At 39.1% G+C, this 21,823-nt stretch overlaps 1 protein-coding gene across 2 annotated transcripts in view; it reads left to right on the forward strand.

Annotated features, from left to right (window-relative positions):
• The window catches only part of TRANK1 (tetratricopeptide repeat and ankyrin repeat containing 1), a 51,381-nt gene extending 48,544 nt beyond the window's left edge, over positions 1 to 2,837 (forward strand). For both annotated transcript variants that reach the window (XM_041466513.1, XM_041466514.1), the window contains 2 exons: positions 941 to 1,042; positions 1,967 to 2,837. In XM_041466513.1, the coding sequence (XP_041322447.1) occupies positions 941 to 1,042; positions 1,967 to 2,079 (215 nt within the window). In that variant the 3' untranslated portion in view covers positions 2,080 to 2,837. The remainder of the gene's footprint in view (positions 1 to 940; positions 1,043 to 1,966) is intronic.
• Positions 2,838 to 21,823: the final 18,986 nt, after the last annotated feature.

Here is a 21,823-nt window from a genome sequence, read left to right on the forward strand (position 1 = left end):
CTGATTTTTGCAAGCAAAATTGAATTAGTGAATGAGTGGCCTAGAAGCAAAATTGTTTAGTATACTTGCTTCAGGAAAAGTGACAGCTTAAATCTTAACATTGTTACTGGCTTCACTGGTGGAAATCCACCAATCCTGTCAAGCTGTCATTTTGCCTTTGATGTCTGACAGTAGTGAAAAACTGTAGTACTTGATATGTTCATCAGCTCTGATCAGTGAAATATGTTAAATTTGTAACTAAATGTTAGGTTGTCCTCTTCATGTGTAAGCTTTATCTTTACTCCTAGTGTAAAGTTTCACATATGGCACATACGGATTAAGTCCATGAAGTTTAGCTTATTGTTTACTTGACTTCCTGCTCAGTGAAGCATGACAGTGATGAATAGGGTGGATATAGTAGGCTTAATTAGGTAATAGTGGATTTCGTTATGACAATTGCTTGATGAATGTTACCTTGTTATTCTACTCAGTGAAAATATATAGAGAGAAATTATTTTTTTCTGAGACTACTTTTCCCTCTCTTTATAACAGTCATTTTTCAGGTTCTTAATGGTGCAGTTCAGCAAAGACTGCACCATTTTAGGTCCATGCTTGAATTTGATTCAGAGAGATAATGAGAGTCAGGAACTTTATGACTCAAAAATAAAGTAAAATGTTTTCAGGATTCAGATGTAACTCAAAAGGGAGGAGCACAAGGATGTAGAACTTCTGTTCTGATAGTGCTAGTAATATTGATTAGAATGGGCAGTAACACATACATCATCTTCATCCACGTTAGTGAATTATCCCCCACATGAGATCACTGGTGACCATGACTTCTGGGTTTGCAGCATTGTCATCCCACATGGCTCTGTGTAACTTCATTTTGTGCTTGACTTTTAGCTGCTGTCCATTTCTCAGCTAAGTCTTCTCACAGAATGTTAACTGTGCTCCATTTCAGCTGAAGAAGTGATAACCAGACATGCCAGCAAATTGGTTGACACCATTGATGACTCTCGTAAGTGGCTGAAGCAAATGGACTCTCACAGGATAACAGAAGAAGGTATGTTTTAAAATGGCACAGCTTTCACTGCTGTTCAGTAGTGGTCTCTAAGCATCACTTCATCACTCCCACTCAGCAGCGTTGTGGATATTCACTGACCTTTGAGAGGCACTTCCACAGGGGCACTCTGGAAAACATGAGATAACCAGGCTTTCCCTCAGTGGCTCTTCAAAGCAGAGCAGCTGGATGCAGGGTGGCCAGAGTGGAGCAAGACTTCTCCCTGGCCTTCAGTGGATCGCATCCTGATAAAGGATGCTTGTATTTGTTTCTTTTATTTCCATTTCTCTTGGTTTCATACAAAAAGTAGCATGTGTTGATGCAGTCTATTGCATCACAGATCTCTCAGGGCAAGTTTAAGACTTCATTGTGCCTCCCTGAATTTTCATGTTCAAACATATATTTAGGTGGTGGGATTGCAACAGTTGGCAGCAATGAAGTGGTTAGACTTACAAAATGGACTGTATGTAAAGCATTAAAGTAGCTCAATTTTAGAAAAAATTGGTTGTGATAAAGCCTTGAGTTGCCTCTTCCTATTCCAGCAGATACAGTTAATAGGAGAGGGTGTGCTCTTGTAGTCTCAAAAGGAATCTTAGTCTACCCTGGAAATCAGCAAGGAAATGTAGTGTCTGCTGAAACTGAATCTTGAGGCAGACTTCTTAGAAAAGTCAAAGGAAATAACAATAGAAACAGATTTTCAGTGTGAAAATTAATTACTAGTGCAGCAAGTAGATTAGCAGTCCCTGCTTCGTTGCAGAGCTCTTAAGCACATTGTCATATTAAGCTAAATACTTCTTAAACATGATCATGCATATATGAAGGTATATTGCTGACATATAAAATAGCAGTGACATAGCTTGTTATGCTGTTATGAGAAAAAGTTGTTGGGGTTTTCCATTCTGCATTAATTTATTGTTTTTAATATAGGCTTGGTACATGATAAAGACTTGGAAAATGAAGTGGAAGATGAAATTATGGCTTTTGAAGAACTTGTCCATAAAAAAATCTCAAGGAAAAAAGGAAGACATGCAAAACTATAATTTGAAAAATTCTTCCAGATGGCTATTTTATCCTCTTAATAATCTATGTTTAGAATGAAAAAAATTTTTAAAAAAATAGAGGGATGGGATCAGAAATCAGAAGAGTCTGAAGAAAAAGAGCAACTTATGCTGTGTTTTATTTTGGGGGCTTTTTATTGCTTGTATTGTGTCAGAATAATTACCTATGTTATGATAATGTAATTGTTAAAACCTATGACTGGACCAATTTCCTTTCAAACCTATGTGATAGCTTAAAGGTAACAAAAGCCAAAGAAACAAGCAAGAAGAAAAAAATATTAATATTCTGATTTATCTCAGGGGTGTTTTTCCACTCAGTCTTTTTTTTTCTTCTTCTTTGCATCATCATTCTTCTGAGCTGGAATCCTCAGAAAAATAGATGGATAATTTCTCTGATTTTAAGAGTCTTGGTATGTTTAGAACTGTCTGAGTCTTCAGGTGAGAAATTCACAGTATCCCTCTTTTCTATTTTCATAGACAAGAAATCTGTAAACACATTCATATTTCTGACAGTGTATATTCTTCTGATTAGATAGGTATGAAAGCTAGGAGTTGTCTTTTATTTGATAAAGTTTTGATATAAACTTCTACCTGTACCTATTGAAAAAATGGATAATCCTAATTTTAAAGAATGTTACACATTTTAAGTGCTTTGTAAGTTTTAATTATAAGGGTGGGGGGTTTGATACATTTTTGTAATGTATAATGTTTTTATAAAAGATGTAAAATTTTTAAAATCACTTGATCTTGTCTTATTTTTTGAATGCTTTCTGAAAGCCATATGTGCCTGCATGAGTGAGATTTGTAAATTGGGTCCAGAGTGTCACTTTGTTCTGATGGAATCTCAGTGTGCCCAGGATACTGTAGTGTCCTGGTTTTGGCTGGGATAGAGTTAATTTTCTTCATGATAGGTGGTACAGTGCTGTGTATTTGAATTTAGGATGAGAATAACGTTGAGAGCACACTGATGTTTTGGTTGTTGCTGAGCAGTGCTTACCGTAGGTCAAGGGCTTTTCCGTGTCCCAGGCTCTGCTAGAGAGCAGGTGCAAAATAAGCTGAGAGGGAGCATGGCCAGGACAGCTCACCCCAGCTGGCCAAAGGGACATTCCATAGCCTAAACCATCTTCTCAGCACATAAGCTGGGAGGAGGTGGACAGGAGGGGCTGATCCCTGCTGGGTAGGGGCTGAGCATCTGAGGGGGAGTGAGTAGTTGTGCTGTGCATCGGTGTTTTTCTTGGGTTTTATTCCACCCTCTCTTTCTTACCTCCTTTTTCATTGAAATTATTATTATTTTTATTGTCATTATTACTGCATTTGACTTAATTTCAGTTATTAAACTGTTCTTATCTCAACCCACAGGTTTTACCTTTTCTTCTAATTCTCCTCCCCATCCCACAGGGAAGGTTGGAGGGTGAGTGAGCAGCTGTGTGGTAATTAGTTGCTGGCTGGGGTTAAACCACAACATATAGTCTCCTTTAGTAACCTTTTTAATTAAAACACTTGTGTGTTAAACATAATTAGAGTATTATTTAGTTGTTGAAATATTTTGCCTTTAAAAGGGTTTGTCTTTGTATATGTAACAAATTGCTTCAATAATTACCTTTAGAAAAAAAAACCTTAATCACTTATTATTATGCTCAGTGTTGTGGAAATGGGACATTTTACATGGGTAAAAAATGAAATGGCGCTGTAGAATGGAGCTGTGTGGGTAGCAGTAATAATTTCCTATTGCATTGTAAAAGTCTCTTTCCAGATGTTTCTTCTTAAAGAAGTCTTATTCATTAAGCATGGATTTAGAAGATAGTTTGGAAACATACACTGATGAAATGTAATGCAAGTCACTTGCACTGTATAGAAGTCAAGAATTAAGAAAGCTGGATCATTAATGTAAATTATTTGGCTTTGTTTTCTGTAATGATGGGTATTTTGCAGAAACTTTCCTGATTAGTTTCCCAGCTTCACTGTTTACATTTGTGGCAGTAAACACTACCTAAACTTTTCAAGGACAGTTACAATTTCAGAATTACAATTTCAGAGTTACAATTTCAGAATCCTTGCTGGCCACATTTTAAAGATTGAATTACTATACTTTTTATTTCTCTTTATTAAAAAAAAAAACAACTTAAACATTATCACAAAATGCAAAGGGGGAACAAAGAAAAAGAAATAACAACAAAAGTTACCAAGACCTTAATCTCTGGAACCTGTGATTCTTGATGTGGTTCCATGCAACACATTGTTTTCTCTCTGACTTTGAATCAGCACTTCCAGATGGAACTTATTTTAATAACATATGAAATACTGACTGCTAGACAAAAATAATGGCAATTCAAATTTCAGAGTTTACAGTTTCAGGGATAGATTAGGTCAAGATTTCAGTAATGTTCAAGCAGAGATCTACTTGGATCTCCAGACCAATGTCACTGCTTTAAGGGCTTTTCCCCCTATGCCGGTCTCCATAAATAAACATGAATCTTCCTTTTCCATGGCAGTCTCTTCAGATAATTGCGATCTCAGTGCATTAATCCCATTTACTTATTACATTAGCAAAATGAGTTTGTCCAGATATACCCTTGGGTTGTGGGATTTTTTTGTTCTGTTTTTTTCCTTATTTTTTTAAAAATCTTTCTCACCTCTGGTGGAAGCCCCAGTGTTCTGGCACCAGCTAACACCTATGACTCAAAGGGCTTAAGACCCACAACAGGTGCCTTGGTATGTGTGAGATACATATTGCACTGAAACCTTGGAACTAAGCAGTGGATGCAGGCTGTCGAGCTAATCCACCCACTTCTGCCTGTCTAAGCCATGTTGAAAAGAATTTTGAAAAGGCTGCAAAAGCTCAGAAACTGGTGACTTAAAATCTCTCTCCCTGGTGATACAAAAATTACACCTAAATGAAAAAGAAGAACAAACTATTTGCTGCAGTTGGAAGATGGGTTGTGTGGTCCTAAACATGACAAGTCTCCAAATTTCAGACTCTCCAAGAAAGAAAGTCTCTTGCTTCCTTGAACCTCATATTAATACAAAGAACTGTGTGGTAAATGATGTGTACTTTTCACCTTTTCCCTTTATTTCTCTTAAAAACATTTTTCCATTACACTGCCCACGGTTTTATTCCAAAACACTTGCCTAAAAGTCAGCTGTTACAAACTCTGACTCAGCAAATAATTTAAACACTTGCCATTTTTTAAGCATTTGCTGTCATTCCTAAAGGGAAGCCTTTTACCTCTGTACTTACTGAAAACATAGGAAGAAAGAAATTGTCTTATCTCTGTAAATGAATCAAAAGGTTTTCCTGCCAGAAACCCCTGTGACAGTTTTTGCTGAAAACCAATTAGGAAGCACCCTTCCTCACATGAAAGGGACCACAGCTGTTGCTACTGAGCTTCAGCCTTTTTTGTTGGAGCATTTAAAAAGTTAAATACAGAAAAGAGCTAAAAAAAATATATAACCATCAATAACAAAGTGGTAACAAAAAGATGATAGACAGGGACACGCTACTGTATGTGTATCTGACTCTATCTATAGGTCTCTGAAATGTCTCTGATATGGTTGCTGTTGATGAACACAAGAAGGGTGTAGACCTGCTAGAATGAGTCCAGGGAAGTGACATGAAGATGATGGGAGGGCTGGTGCATCTCCCGTGTGAAAACAAGCGTGAGAGAGTTGGGGTTGTTCAGCATGGAGTACAGAAGGCTACAGAGACGCCTTAGAATATCTTACACTACCTAAAGGTGTCCCTACAAGAGAGCTGGAGAGGGACTTTTTACAAGGACATGTACAGGACAAGGGGGAAATGCTTTTAACTGAGTAGGTAGGTTTAGATTAGAGATTAAGAAGAAATTATTTGCTGTGAGGGTGATAAGGCACTGGGACAGTTTGTCCAGAGAAGGTGTAGATGCCCCATCCCTGGTAGTGTTGAAGGCCAGGTTGGATGGGACTGTGAGCAAGCTGGTCTAGTGTAAAGTGTCCCTGTCTATGGCTGGGAAGTTGGAGCTGTGTGATCTTTGAGGTCCCTTCCAATCCATACTATTCTATAATTCCGTTTTCATTAAAACCTTCACGTGTACACTTCCAAAGCAAGGCCCAGACACACCTTGGTATTAGATTCATGGCATGTCTTTCTGTTAGCTCATAACTCAGAAATGTATTAGCAAAGTAACAGGCAACACCCCTGCTCTTTATCTTGGTGTGGCAGATGGCAGAAATTTTGAATACCTTCCCTAATGCTCTCTCTAAGAGCTAGTGTGGTGGGGAATGGAAGAATTTGCATACTTCGTTCTGTAATTTTCATAACTACATTTGTATACCAGGGTTTCTCACTGTACACATACTCAGCATCAGTGTGAAATACTTAAAGAGAAAGATACCTAAACACCAAAGCAGTTGAATTGTTGGGTTAATAACCATTACCAATAAGTATTCTGAGAATTAGAACATTTATTTCAGTTTTCTGACATCGACTTCTGTAACTGTTTTCAGCCTGTCATCTGAGCATGGTGTGTGCATGTGCACGGGTAGTGTGTGGTCATACTCTTTGCTGTGTTCATCCTGCCTTGTTGCAAGAGAGTGGGTTACAGTGTCTTGGAAGCCTGTATGGTCATTCTGTGCTGCTTGATCTATGGAAATACTTCCAATTCCTTTGGAAAGAGATTGGTAGGAGGTTTTTACCTTCCTACAGCCCATCTTCTGCTTAGGCCACACACAGATTTTCATGGATTAAAGGTGTAGTTGCTAGTGATTTAAATAATGGTCATAGCTAGACATTTAGAAGTTACTTTCAATGGTCTTCTGATCAACTGGTTTCTAAGCTGTCCAGTGCTGAAACTTTGGCAAACAATTGACAGAATTAGGGTGCCTCTTCAACATTCTGCAAATGTCAAAATTCCCAAATAAATAATGCTGATACCTTAAAGTAGTTTTCATTAGGTCTTGTGGAAGTAAATCCTTGCAATTCTCCTTTGTGAAGGGGTGAGTAGATCTTCACTGAAGCTACATTACACTAGTTCAGTGCTATATATCTCTCTGTACTATTCATTGTATAATTAGCTGGTCTTGTACTACATTAATAGTAGTTATGGACAGGCTCTGGAAATCTAGAAGAGCCCTTGAACACAGAGTAGCCTTTGAAGATGCTGAAGCATCAGAGCAAAAGATCACTGAGCTGAAAGGTACTGGTGATCTAAAATAGTGTTTCAGATGTCAGAAGACATGCAGAAAGGAAACTGCTGAATATGGGTGAGTTACAGATCCTCTGTATTACTGGAGCTTTGACTGGGGAAGTCTGGGTGAAGGAGTGTCTGAAATGTGGAACATGGAAACCTTCAGGCATCTCCCTGTCAAAAGAATAGGTCAGTGTTCTTCACTTTCACCAGGAGACAGACAGAAAATTTTGCTTGGAGGCATAGGTGCTGATGGGTACTTATGTAACAGCTAAGTGGCTGGAATACTTCTCTAGGCTGCTGAGACAGCCAGGTTTCAAACTCAGCCCTCCCAGGAGGATGCTCTAAGCCATTGGATGCCAGATTGCCTAGAAAACATTCACTGCAGCTGCTGCTGAAGGTGTCTTAATTAGGATATTTTGGAGTCAGAGGGTGGAAGTGGAACCCATTCAGGAAGGGAATACATGCATTTGAGTTGCAGGTGTCAACACAGCAGTCCTGCAGGTGAAAGAGATCCACCAGATCTTGAAAGGGGACCTGCACCTCCAGTACTGGTGGTGCTTGATTTCTAGGGAAGGGTTGAGTACCCTTTCTTTGATAAATGACTGCTGAATTCATTGTGCAGTGAAACAGTTTCAGTAGGAGAGATGGGATTTCCAGCAGCCTCCCAACCAGGCTCATCACTGTTAAGTGATAGGTGGATGTGGAGTTAAGTCTGGATCTCCTGTTCCCTGGGAGAACACTCTGATTCAGGAGCTAGTCAACAGCAACTGTTTTATGAAGATGCCCATGGTATGCAAGAATCTTAGGGAGTGCTTTAATGAACTGAAGAAGATGATGAGAAAGTCCTGCCTATATTCTGGATCCTGGTTGGACTTGGGGAGTAGGTGACATGCTAAGCTACTGTGCTTGTCAAAATATGGCAGTTCTGGGCATGTGATAGAGGTACAGGGTCAAACCAAGCGTGGTGCAGACCAGTATCTTGGGTTTGATACTGGCCAGTTGCACATTTTCTTCTGAAACCCTTTCCCCCCAGTCAGTCTGCTGCTGTGTAGGGTCAAGGTCAAACTGACATTGCCTTCAAGGTAAGGAACGCTGCCTCATTCCCATACTGATGGCCACCCCCATACTGATGAGGCTACTCCTGCCCTTGTGTCCCTTAAATGCAGATATTGCTCACATAACTCCGTCAGTTTTGGAATTGGGAGATCTTAGTGTAACTGGTGCTTTGCAATCTTGTATGATAGCCTTTTGCTGGAGAAAGTTAGCAGTGCTATTGAATGTATTTGAACCATGATTATTGGGCAGATATAAAGCACTTGAATACTTAGTTTTAACAAAAAATGCAGAACCATGTTTTCTGCAATTGCTAGATAGAACATGGTCAATTTTCCCTGAAAGATGTACTTTGAGTAGTTAACAAGGAACTCTTGGCTCAAGACCTGTATAAAGAACAGAAAGATCAAGCTGAAATAAATAAGTGCCAAAAACCAGTTTCCAAGTTGCTCTGCTTGTCTCTGTAAATAACATGCCTGGATAACTCTCACTTTTACTTGACCCTATTATTACTTTGAATGTCTCTGCTGTTCAAGCCAGAGTTAGTCAGATAAGATTAAACACCAGCTAATAGGAAGGAATTTCCTGATGTTACATTCACATTTTGTCACCATTCTTTACTTTTGCTGGAGGAGTCTGATGTTTAAAAAAGGAATAAACTTGTAGTACAATGAACTGTACCTGTGAGCTGGGGTATTTATAGCTCTGTGCAGCAGTCTGGTTGCAGGGGCGAAAAAAAGGTTTTGGTTGTTGTGTGGAGTATGTTTTGCATTGTGAATTAAAATTAGCTTACTGTTTTTTACTGATCAGTGAATATTGATAAGAAGAGGGTTTTTTTTTCCTATTTCCACCACCTGCCTTAAGACATGAGTCCTTCTTTATGGCCTCGCCTTGCCCACTTTGTGTTGCCTAGTTCATAAATTGCTAACTCCATCTGTTTTTTGCTGGAGGATCTTTCTGAAGTTCTTGTGGCTTATGAATAGGCAAGAAAAACATGCTGAACTTTCCCCTTTTGACTTCCCCTAAGTTAGACAATCCCCTTTGTCTGGCAGGAGCTATAACTCTCTTGAACAGCTGTCAGGATTGATTGAATCTGGTCCAAGGCTGGGATCATGACTTGGGACTAGTCACCATTCCCCAAATGAACATTTTCTTCTAGGTGTAATGAGTTTTTAATAGGAACTCATCACCTAGTAATTTAGCCCGGGCCTCTAATTGGAAACAGTGATGCATCTGCTTGTCTGACTGAAGCCTTTTGATTGAAATTGCTAGAGGACAATCTGAAGAAGTTGTGTCCTTATGGAAAAAGGGACACAATCTTTACACGTTCAGAGTTGTAGTATGGACCTCCATCCCCATATTCCTTCTAACCAAACTGGGGTGAGAAAGAAGAGAAAATGCCATGTCTTGTCTGATGCTTATCTTCCAAATGATGTCCCAAAATATGGTTCTTTAACCCAGCATGCATGATGTCATTCCACATGCAGAGCTGAGGTATTTATTTATAGTTCTGCACAAAAATGGGTGTTGGGTGTCAAATCTACAAAGCCACCACAGTGGCTATCAAAACTTTCCATTATTTATACATTTTAGCAAACAAAGGCATTAATGTTCACTTGCTTCAAGTTACACAGTTCTCTTATTAATTAGTATTCTGTCTTCTATTGGTTGAGTCCTTCACTTCTTATGCTGATTAGTCCACGTGCTCAATTTTTCTCTTCAGTCAGTGGGTTTCTTGAGTCAGTGGTCATGAACTCCCCCTGCCAGAATTACCTTTTCCCACTCAGAGCTGATTTCATCAAAGTTGATTGAGTGGTTTGTTCGTTTTTTCCTTATAGTGGGAGTTTTTCCAAATGTCCTTGTGGCCTGTAAAATCTGCATTCTTTTAGTCTGTTATAGTGGTCTTCTCCTCTTAAGTCTGAGATCGTTGAAATGTTCAAGCCCCACATTTAACAAGGCAATTCCACCAAAAAGTAACTTGCCTTTCTAATGACTGGACATCACAGCCATCCCCATTTTGCAACTCTTTCTGCAAAGTTTATGAAAAAAAATTACCTGAAAACGTGGAATAAAATTATTTGTCTACCTTGAAGTGGCAGGGGACGTTTATACCCGGGGGGATAGGGATAGAGGAAAAGGTCCACAGCCAATGGGATACCAGTGAGGAGTGGCGAGGGGAGGGTCTCTTCACCTAGGAAGAGACCACCAAGGGGTACTGGGGTAGATGCGGGAAAGGCCATGTGATGGGGGAAAGGGATAACAAACCACATGATATAACATAAGTGTAGCTATGATATTTTATTAAAAATTCTTTCCTAGGATTTTTTCCCTCCTGAGAGCTGAGGGCCTCAGGAAAGAAATGTAAACAATAACTGTCTGCTGCTGTGGAATGCAACAGGTGCATCTTCCATTGGTCCTTGTGGATTGTTTTCAACTGATGACCAATCACAGCCACCTGTGCCGAGGCTGTGAGCAGTCACAAGATTTTGTTATGCATTATATTCTATTCTTTGTAGCCTTCTGATCATTCCTTTCTCTCTGTTCTTTTAGTATAGTTTTAATGTAGTATTTTAATATAATATATAAGATAATAAATCAGCCTTCTGAGAAAAATCAAGTCAAGCCTCATGTCTCCACACATGGGGAGTCCTCAACACATAAGCTATACAGTGCAGTATAAAAACTACTCTGTGCAAATTCCCAATCACCCAGTGCAAGAGAACAACTAAATAAACTAGTGCACCACAACACTACCTAGTTTGATTGATAGATAGACCACTATAGGTACTTGGGGGAAAAAATAGTTCCTTTAACCATGAAAACTGAAAAAAGTCTGAAACCATACAAACCTTTCTCTTTATGAAAGCCACAATATCCAGGGTAAGAATGAAGTTGGGAGGTTTTGAAGTTAAGAGGTTTCACTTCAGTTATAAATTAGACAATGTCTCTCTTTTTTGTCTAATTTATCTTGTGTTTTCTCTTTCGGCAGAATCTCAAGTCCAGACCTTGAGATCTGGACTAAAATACTGTCTGAAAACAGATTTTTATATTCTGCTTCATTACACATGGTGGCCAATTTTGTATTCCATGACCACAAACTTGCCCCCACTCCTCATATTGCCAGATCCACAATTTAGAATTGTTGCACAGTTGTGGGCTTAAAGCCATAGGATTTCATTGTGTGTTTATTGAAATGTCATGTTTTCTTATATACCTTTATTTCCTGAATCTTTTCGACTGTCTTCAGCCAAATGAAGTTTTCCTCCTTAGCCAGGAATACTTGACTTACTGTTTTCTTTAAAAGAAACAGAAAATCTGAAGTGAGCACTTCCTTCCAGCAGCTAGGTATTAAAGATAAATACAAATTTGCCATAAGACTCAGAATTAAACCTCAAAATTTGGAAATAATGAGGCATTAGACTGAATTGGACTGTTTATGACAGGGAAAAGAGGAAGAAAAATAGTCTTTATTGTTGGATATCCTCTGTTTCTTTCCGTTCCTTATAGGTAGGGTGGAGGTGATCAGCAGTGAACACCATGTGGGATTCTACAGCAGCTTTTTAGTCATCACCTAATAAAATGGGCTGTAGAAGCCTCTTCTTACACAGGGGATTAGCTAAGAAGCAATGTCATATTTCAAAATGAAGCACTTGGGCAGTGGGTGTGTGTGGAGGAGAGAGTGGGATCATGCTGTAAAAAGTGCTCACATTTTTAGCCAGACAGCAGTTCTGCAGCAAATAAAATCTCTCTCTCCAACAGATGGAGGAGAGGTGAGTGGGAGGGAAGTTTGGAAGCGCACTTTGTCATTTCTGTTCGCTCACTGCTTCGTCTGCAAGGGAGAATGCATGAAATACCAGTTGATAAAAGGGTGGATTAAAATGTGTAGCAGCATCAAGGAGGTAGAGGCGACTCTCCATGGAGCAGCTTCCATCTGGGACTGTCAAAATGCTTTACAAACACTGGGCAGCTGAGCTTTGTGATATCCCAGTGGACAGGTACTGATCATTACTATCTAGAGATGAAGAAATTCAGGAATAGAGAGTGCTGACAAGATTTAATTGGTTTGTAGGGCTGGACTTCGTGCTACTGTCATCTCCTGCTTCCAGTGCAGGACCTCACACCCTGTGTGTTGTTCGGACTTTGACTAGCTGCCTGGATTAGCATGAACAATTCTGCCTGACCCAGCCTCCCCCTGGAATGCACTGCCATTTGCTTTCCATGATCAGGCTCAATTTACCTGTCATTTTCATTAGAACTTATGACTTTAAAACTCTCCTGGAAAGCAAATGTTCTCATCTGAAAATGGCAGGGAGAGAATCACGAAGCAAGAGTATCTGTACTGTTTCCACCTGCGAAATTTTACTTATTCCTCCCTCAACATTTGTTTTAAGTAGGGGGGAGGGGTAGAGAAAGATCATCTCTGAAAATTTGTTGCAATATAAATTAATTAGCTTTCCACATTTCCTTAAAAAAGGGCTGCTGTTATAAAACAAGGTCAAAACTGCGGTTACATGAAGATATATGTATTTGGGTGAAATGTTTAAACATGAGCTCAGAGAGAGCTGTAAGTTTCTGCTGCCCCTGCACTGGAAGGAACTTTATTTGCACCCAGCATAAATGCTTCCAAACACATCTCTAATCTTATTTATACTTAGGGAGAAGTGGAGTAAACCTGGTAAAAATCAGATTACTTTCATTGCCATAAAGAGAAAACAAGAAAAACAGAGTCAGACTCTTCAGGTGGAAGGGCATCAGGTCTCAATGTACAAGCTGAAGTGTACTTTCTGAACTAATCTGACTTTATGACCTGTTCATCTAGTCAGAAATCAAAACAGGGATGTTCTTTTGCCAATTGGACTGGACGTCAATACTATTGAATAGAAGGCTGCAGGACAATGAGCCTCTTGTTTGCTTTCTCAGGTTCTAGAAAGTGTTTATTGCTGTGGCTGGGAGATATGTCTCTGCACATAGGAGGATTTCCTAAGCTGATGTTCTCAAATGTAAAGACTGACTGCTGTTTTTCAGCCTTTGTGAGGTGATTCTGCCTGCGTTACACAAGGGCCTGGTTTCTGGCTGATTGATTAGGTAACCAAAACATGGATTCATCCCCTGGGTTTGTGCTTTTCAGCTGTGGTATCTCAGATCAATCAGTCCTGTTTGTTCCTCCCTTGCTAATCCAAGGTAACAAAATATATTCTGCCAATGTCTGATATTCATCATCTGACTATATTTGTTATTGCAAACTATTTATATAATTGCAAACTATTTATATTCTCAATGCTGACTCATAAAGCAAGGTATTTCACTGAGGCTGAAAGGGAAATGACCCTGCATCTTTTCCAGCTTATTTGTAATTTCATTTTTTGTCCCTCTTTGGGGATCTCTGTCCTACTTTCTGTCACACATATTAGCCTCAGCTGATTGATATGACAAGATAAAGATCCTTGAGCAAAACGAGCCTTATAAACATTGATAGAGAACTATTTTGCTTCATGTATCAGAAAAATATCTTAAGCAGAATGAAAGAGCATTAACTGACCCATTTCCAGACTAAGTTATGAGTAGGTTAACAAAGACACTAAAATGTGTGTTTGCTGGTTTCTTTTCCTGCCTTGGTATGAAAAGACAAAGTAAAACAACAGTGGCTTGAAAAAAAGGCATGCAACTGGGCCCACTGTCATGAATATTTTCTACTAAAATGTGTTTACTGCATATGTCCTGAATATTGCCCTGAAAATGTATGTTGCAGATTAGAGTTATTTACAAAATCTTTGTAAATCACACCGAGGACAATGTTTGTGTTTGCTGTCAGTCACAGAAGTCCAGTCAGTGTAAAGGGTGAAATCACCTCCCATGATCTAGTGCGTGGGATTTGCTGAAGGAATAAATTATATGCTTTTTTCTGTGTGAAAAGCTTAATACAATACAAGGACCATTAGAACTTGACAAGTTCATTGGGTATTGAAACCTGGGTTGAAGAGAATTTACAACCTAATGACAAACCTTGAAGGGGAGGAGTTAATCTCCTCTGATTCTAGGTGTCTTGAAGGACATATGGCTACAAAGAAGTCCTTATTCAAATAGTTTTAACTTAAAAATATAATTCAATAAATGTATTGTTGTTATTCAAAGTATTCCATGTAATTGTGTTTATTTGCTTAAAGTAATCAAGTTTTTGCATATTAGATATGATTGATATTTCCATCCAAATTAGCTTTACCCAAATCACAAATAGAAAGGAATCCCCTTAGAAACAAAAAGAATTATCTGCCTTTTTCTAACAGAATACAGTCTAGCAGTTATGTTACCTAATTGTCCTCGGCTGACTTTATGATGCTTGTATCCCCAGTCACCTGTTCTGTTTATGCTGGATATTAAGTTCTGCACCAGTTTAAGACAGGCTCTGAGAGCAAAGCAGGGGAAAGAAGCGTGGAGTTTGTTATCAGAAGCTGCACTTGCTCCCCAGTATCCTGCTCCTGGACTGTGTTGTTTGCAGCATGGACAGTGGGACAGAGCTCTCCTTTGCTTTTCAGTTAGTTTTCCTTTACCTAGCTGAGGCAGTGAAGTTCCCCGGACTGTGGCTTTTCTTTTTCTTGGAACCGATTGGCCCTACTTTAGACTGACAATCCAGAAAAACACCAGGAGCTCCCATGCGTGGCCCACAGGGCCTGGCATGTGGCATTTTCCAGCATGGGAAGGGATGATAAGAGACTGAGTGAGCCGAGCTACACCCCACAACAAGGACTTCCTGAATTTGCCATCTCATCAGAACAGTGAGAGGTTTTATTGTTTAATATTCTTCTTATATTTTTATGCTTGTGAATACTTTTTTTGTTAAATAAACAGGTTTTTTCCCACTTTTCTTGAAGGAGATTTTTGTCTCCCAAACCGGGTGGGGGAGGGGCCACTTGAATTTGCTTTCTTGAGGGACCCCTTCAGAAATTTCGTCCCTAAATTTGCCCTAAATCAGACCAGTAATATACTTACTTCTAGTTACCAAAGAAAAGGTATCAAATTTAGTAAAAAACGCCTCACTTACTTGCAAAATAGCATGCCTTAATAATTGCTAAAAGTGAGACTCAATCTTCAGAAAAATAACTAAGTATAACCAATGTGAGATAAGAATAAAACCACATTTTAAATCAGGATGTGTTCTTCGCTGAACTAAATCATGTTAAAATTAGCTTTTCCAGCCTTACCCATATGTTACCTTTCTCTTTGAGCTCTTGTAGGATTTCTGTGCATTTGATGATAGCTGCATTTGTGAGGGTTTTTTTTTTTTTAATTTAGTTTTTCTTTTTGGTATCAATTGAGTAATGAACAATTAATAGATGACCTCAAATGGTGTGCAGATCTCAAATGTACATCCTTCTTTTCTGTTTAGTGAAAGCACATTAAGGCAAATGTGTTCAGTGAATGTGTTAGGCACTCAAATGCCTGGTGCTTGGCTCCACAATGAAATCCAAAATCTTCTGTTCAGAAATGTATACAATTCATGTAGAAAATAAAACTCTTCAGGATGCACTTCCAGTGCATTTTATGAGATCAGCTAAAATGTGCAGCTGCCTCAAGCTAGGCATGTGGAAATAATAGAGAGGAGAATGAATCTCTACCTGAAGGTGCTCTGGTGTCTACATGGCATCCATATCCCTGAGACACTTCCTAGAGGTCCATCTTGAAGACAACAGCAAAATGGTGGAAGTATTTGTGCACAAACTGGTAGTACAGAGAGCCTTTTCTCACCCAGAGTACTCAGACCATCACTATCTGCCATTCTGAGATTATAAGACAAAGCCAAACTGGAGGCAAGGTTCCCTCTTAAGCCTGGTCCTTCCATGTAAACAATCATTAAGAGACTCCATAGGTGAGAAAGGCAGGGGGTCCAGGGACCAAGATCTTGTTGCCCAGGGCTGGGGTGGTAAAGCCTGATCACCTCTCTGGTTGTGAATTCTGCACTAAACACTTCCTGGATAAAACAAAGGTGCTGACAGAACATAGGCATGGGAGGAGATGCCTAAGAGTGTGATTTTGGTTTTGCGAACTTAAGTCTCATTCCTGTGACTTTCAGCTCTTTCTTAAATCTACTCCTTGGTCACTCTGAGCATTTAGAAGCAAAAGAACCAGCTCCGCTTTTTCTCAGCACATGAATGCTAATTGTTTCCCTTTGGATTTATGCCATGTCATCTAATATTCAGTGAACAAACAAAGCTGAAAGTCATGTGCAATCATCCCCAACCTACTGGAGTTATTAACAGCACCCACTCATGGACTTTTTAACAGAGATTCAGTTTTCCTTTAAATTCTCTCTTGGAAAAGTGGCCATAAAACATCCTAGGCTCAGACAGACTCTATTCTGAAAGAATTCTTATTGAAAACTTTCAGTATTTACCACAGCATGATTCTCTGTAATTGTCCTCCTCTGGAGTACATTCAAAACTAATAAGCTGATAATAGTGCCTGCAGAAATTTTCTATGCCCTTGCAATATAGTTACTTGTATAACTATAACACAGATATGGGATTGAAACCTTAATTTTTTGTTCTGTCTAAATTAAATTAATTCACATAAATGCCTAAAACCCCCAAATTTAAAATATAAAGCAAAAATTTGTTGACATTGTGCTGCTCTTTCCTGTATCAGTTCACTGGGGAGGTAATTTTTTGCTACAATCTTGATTTTCAAGTGCAGTTCACACTCACCACAGGACATAAAACACTGAGTAAAAAGAAATAACAATAAAAAGGTGTAGCTTCCTTAAATCTTCCAGGTGAATGGGCAGGGGAACAGCCAGTCTGCACTCTTTTCAAAACATAATATTAAAAATTGTTCTGCACAGACTGATTTCAGTTAATCTCAAATTCTTGGGAGTTTGTCACACATTGGACAGTATTGATGTATAACCAATGTGTGCATTGGTGCATGTGTTATCTATGTATGTAGATCTGTATTATAAAACACCTGAAACTCCAGATATTCTCAACCAGTTATTTGAAGTACGTAAAATTTATACATGGAACACCCATTTTCTCTTTAAAGACTAGAGTCTCTGCATTTGTCCCTAAAGTAAGAAAAGTTATCCATGAAAGATTCTCTTCTGCATGGTTTAAGCAGACAGACTGGGAGGTTTTACATCTTTAGTTAAGTCTGACTCTCTCTTTTGTTCATATTCGTTGGAAAATTCAGTAGATAATTCTAATTACTCAGATACAAAGATGGAATATTGATCTACATCTGCAGCTTCACACAGGTGTCCAATGTATGCCACATTTCAGCACCAGTAAGGGAAATACATCCTTGGAGTGTGTTTCACAGTCCTTCAGCACAGGCATGGGAGGATAACGCCTGGCTAACAACTCTGATCAAGTTTTCATTGCAAACTTCACTCCTTTCTCTACAAAACCCGTAAGACAGATGCTGTATTTGTATCTTGTTAAGTAAATAAAAGACACAGCTGGTGAGATATGGGATTTCTCATTCCAATTAGCTGGCACATACTGTCCACAGGGCTTTACTGGTGATGTGAGGAAGTTGCCTGGGTAGCAGAATATTGTCCCCAGGCTCCCAGGCTGAGAGCAAGTACAACACTGCAGGCCTATTTCTAATAAACACAGAGAGATTAGAAAGTGATTGCTTACTTTGAACTGCTTCACTTCTGCTTCCTTGCTTGAGAGAGATTTATGGATCATTTAAAGGAAGGAAAACATATTTGCAGGGGACAATTTAGAAGTGAACTTCAAATTCTGGGGACTTTGCATGTTGTTTTAGACAAACTACTGCTTAACTAGATGAAGTGATGCAGACAACAGGTGCTCACTGCATTGCTGTGCCTTTGCTTGAAGCAGGGTGCCACGTGGGCTTTTGGGAAGTGATCTGCAGTGGATCTAAGATGGCTTTAGAAAGACTGAATTTTCTCAGATGGAAATTGCAACCTGTTTTTCTTTTCTCACCTTTTCACCATTAAAATGTCAAGTCAAATTTTCCTTGGTTTAGACAGAGTGTGTCAGGAACACTGGAAAATGAGAAAAGTATAAATTAAAGGTTGTAGCCATCTGTAACCATAACAATAAATGTCTTTGTCTGTACAGTTAGTGCTTCATCCATGTCTGCTGCCTGAGAAGACTGAAAAAGCATTCATGTCAGTGCACTAGTCCTCATTATTCTGCATGTACAGAAGAATTTAATCCATTTTAACAGGAGGAAGATTGTCCAATCTCAGATCTTTGAGTTCAAAGCAGTTTAAAATCTTGGCATAGCTGTTTAGGAGTGAAATTTGAGCGGAGGTCTGATAGAAAGATGGTTTTCATCTCTTGCAAAATGGCTAATTTTACATTGTAACAGGTCATTTCTGCAATGGTGCACCTACATGAACTGCTTCAGTTTGAATCTCCTGTCAAAGCAGGACATCAAAAATAGCATTGGGTAGAGCAGCAGAGAACGGGCTGGAACCACAAATCTGTGCCAGGGAAGGAGGGACAGAAAATTTTAACAGAACATCTTATGCCAAGTTCTGTTCCAATAAATGATCTGGGAGGTGGAATGAAGGACTGTGCCCACACCATTTGATGTGTGAGCTCATTATGTGTCTGAAGGACCCATGGCAGAGGAAAGGCTATACTAGGCAGAGTCCTCTTATCTGAGTAAGCATGGTTTGGGATGTCCTTCAAATTTTTCTCCACTTTAACCACATCTTGAGGAGAGGACAAAACCAGAAAAAAAATCTTTCTGCCATGTGGCTGTGTGCTAAAGCACCATATCCATCAAAAATCCTAATAACCCATTTAACTGCCTGTACTTGCCTTTTACATCTCCTTTACTTGGGTATGAGTATACTGGCAGCTATATAGAAGCACTTTTAGTACTTCTGCTTTCTCTGGGGTTCATTAAAGCCAATGGAAAACCACACACTTTCTCATGAATTTTCACCTTGTCCAGTTATGTGTATCTCTTGCACTCTTGTTTTGAAGGCTATGTCAGGAAAGCAGTGAAATTATTACATAAAGAGCTCAAAAGCTTATAAATAATGTATTACATCATATTGGCCTAGGAAGCAAAGAAAGTACTATCAAAAAAAGGTGACAAGGCTTTTAAGATGCTTTTCTGATGAGTCAAAATTAATGCCATGTGTTCATTTTACTGTGTTGTCCTAAGATTGACAATGTGTCTATGGTCCCTATGCAAAAGCCAGTGAGATTTAAGTGAGTTTTTCTGTGATTAGGGGGAGTAATCAATCCTGGTTTCCTATGAATTGTCCTTTGCCTCCAGTCTGTTATCTCTTCCTTTATGCTTTCCTCGAATTTAAATAATGTCAGCCCTCCACTATGTGCTGTTGATGAAGCTGCTGTCAATGGTATCCCAGAAAATCAGGGCCAGGGCTAATGTGAGGCTGCCCATGGATGGTTACACATGTTCTACTGCCAGTTGTCAGCAGTTGCATATGTGAAGAGCAGCTACATCCTGGTTGCTTTGCTCTTGTGAGGGAAAATAATTTGGCTCCCTGTGTGCTAGCCAGCTTAAAGTTTTCACAAAATGTATACAAGGCAGTTATATTTCAAATGTCTACTCTCTTGTCAATTTTGGTAGAAATCAGTCACTGCTGTCAAAATTATTGGGAAAAGAGAGGGAAAGAGACAAATGAGAAATTGAAGAGAAAATCACAGCCTCAAAATTCTTTCATTCTTGGGAATTCTGGCCTGAAACAGTTAATGCCGGTATTGGACATTTGTCTGCTGCTTCTTTAACCGGTAATGCTGGTATTTTCAAGATACTCTTTCTGAATCAGGAGGGCCAAACATTTTTTTATGGCAACGCAAAGTCTCATATAACTGCTGCTGAGGCTTCATAAAAACCAGTTGTTAGATTGTGAGATTAATGAAATAATCACAATAAATAATAATGAAAAAGTAACCGAACAATTTCTCCTGTTCTGGTTCTCCAGCTATTTCATATCTTGTTCATCAAAGTCCAGAATAACTAGCTAATTCTAACTGGGTTCCCAAAAGTTATGGCACCAGTGGCACCAGTTGTCCTAAGCATGCAGAGAAGGAACAGCTGGTGACTGTTTTTACACACAGTCTTCCTCTAAATATTAGAGGGTGATTTGCAATGTGATATTTTTATTTATACCTCAGTAATTCCAAGATGTCCTAGCTGAAAGTGGAGCCTGAAGGTACAATTTTTTGGATCTACAATGCTGTAGGAGACAGTCATGTCCTCAGTTTCCCTCTATCCCTTTCCTCCAAAATATCACAGCTAATTAGGAAGTGGAAAGGCAGGCACCACGATATGAGGTGCCTTGTGCCAGTCTCCAGAGCAGATCATGTTGTGTGTGCTGAGAATAGAGCTCAGTCTCCTGCCGTCCAGTGGGAATCTCTTCCCTGGATTCCCCGGCTGCATCTCAAGGTCCCAACTAAAGCATTGCATTTCTAACACAGTGTTACAAAACTCAAAAGTTTTAAGGAAACAATATAAAAACTTCATAAATATACACAACTCTTCAAAACACTCTGGGGACAGCTGAGCAGTATTCACTCACTTGAATGCAAGGTTGTTAAAATCTTTATTGAGACAAGGGGGTTGGGAAAGTAATTTATTTTCAAGGATTCTGCTTCATTGTGTGCTTTTCAGGCACTCATGATTTGTCATTCAGCTATGACTTCTCATGAAAATTACATTCCTAATAAATACATTTGTGTTTACATTGTCATTAGCATAAGTGTGAACACTCCGTGCATTTACCATGCACAGGTTTGTCTTGTCTCTTGGCCTTGTCAAAGTGACAAGTCTTTTTTCCCCAACACATTCTGTTCTTTAATATACTTTTCTTTTTTGTAGAAGGCTTCTTTCTTTGTTACTGACTTGGATCACAAATGGTCTTCATTTCCCTATTCTTCTGAACTAAATAGCTAAATGCAGGTTCCTGTAGATGTGAAAGGGGTTATGAATCATACAAACAAAAATATGTTAACTTCTTGTGTGTGCTGTAATCCATTCGAAACATTCTTATTCCATGTGGCTTAACCTTGTACTTTCTTCCTTTTGTAAGTGACAATCATCAATTAATTGAAGGGTAAATTTGGACCCAGCTCATCAGACTGTGTGTTGCAAAGCATTAATTTAATTCCAGGTGCTACTTTATATTGTCACCTCTTAATATCACTGTACTATGACAATAATGGATTGAATAACTGGGATTACAATGCAGTCTTTTGGGGGTTAGTGCAATAAAAGCGAAGGTAAGCTACATGCTCTAAATTCTCCTCCCTGTTGAGTACAAAGTCTTTTTGCAGGGACTTTATATTTCCATATATAGAGAGAGATCTGGCTCTCCTCAGTCTGGTCCTACCTTTCCAGATGGTTTGACCTGCCTGATGTGATTGCTTAGGAGTCCCACTGAGGTCTCTGTCCATGAGATTATCACCTGTGTAGGCTTTCCCCATGAATTCTCCTTGGGGAGAAGTTTCAAAATGCCGAATCCCTGTGTCCCTGGATTCCCTCCATGTCATGTGTGC

Source organism: Pyrgilauda ruficollis, unplaced genomic scaffold, assembly GCF_017590135.1.
Source record: "Pyrgilauda ruficollis isolate IOZ18807 unplaced genomic scaffold, ASM1759013v1 scaffold2, whole genome shotgun sequence".
Lineage (NCBI taxonomy): Eukaryota > Metazoa > Chordata > Aves > Passeriformes > Passeridae > Pyrgilauda > Pyrgilauda ruficollis.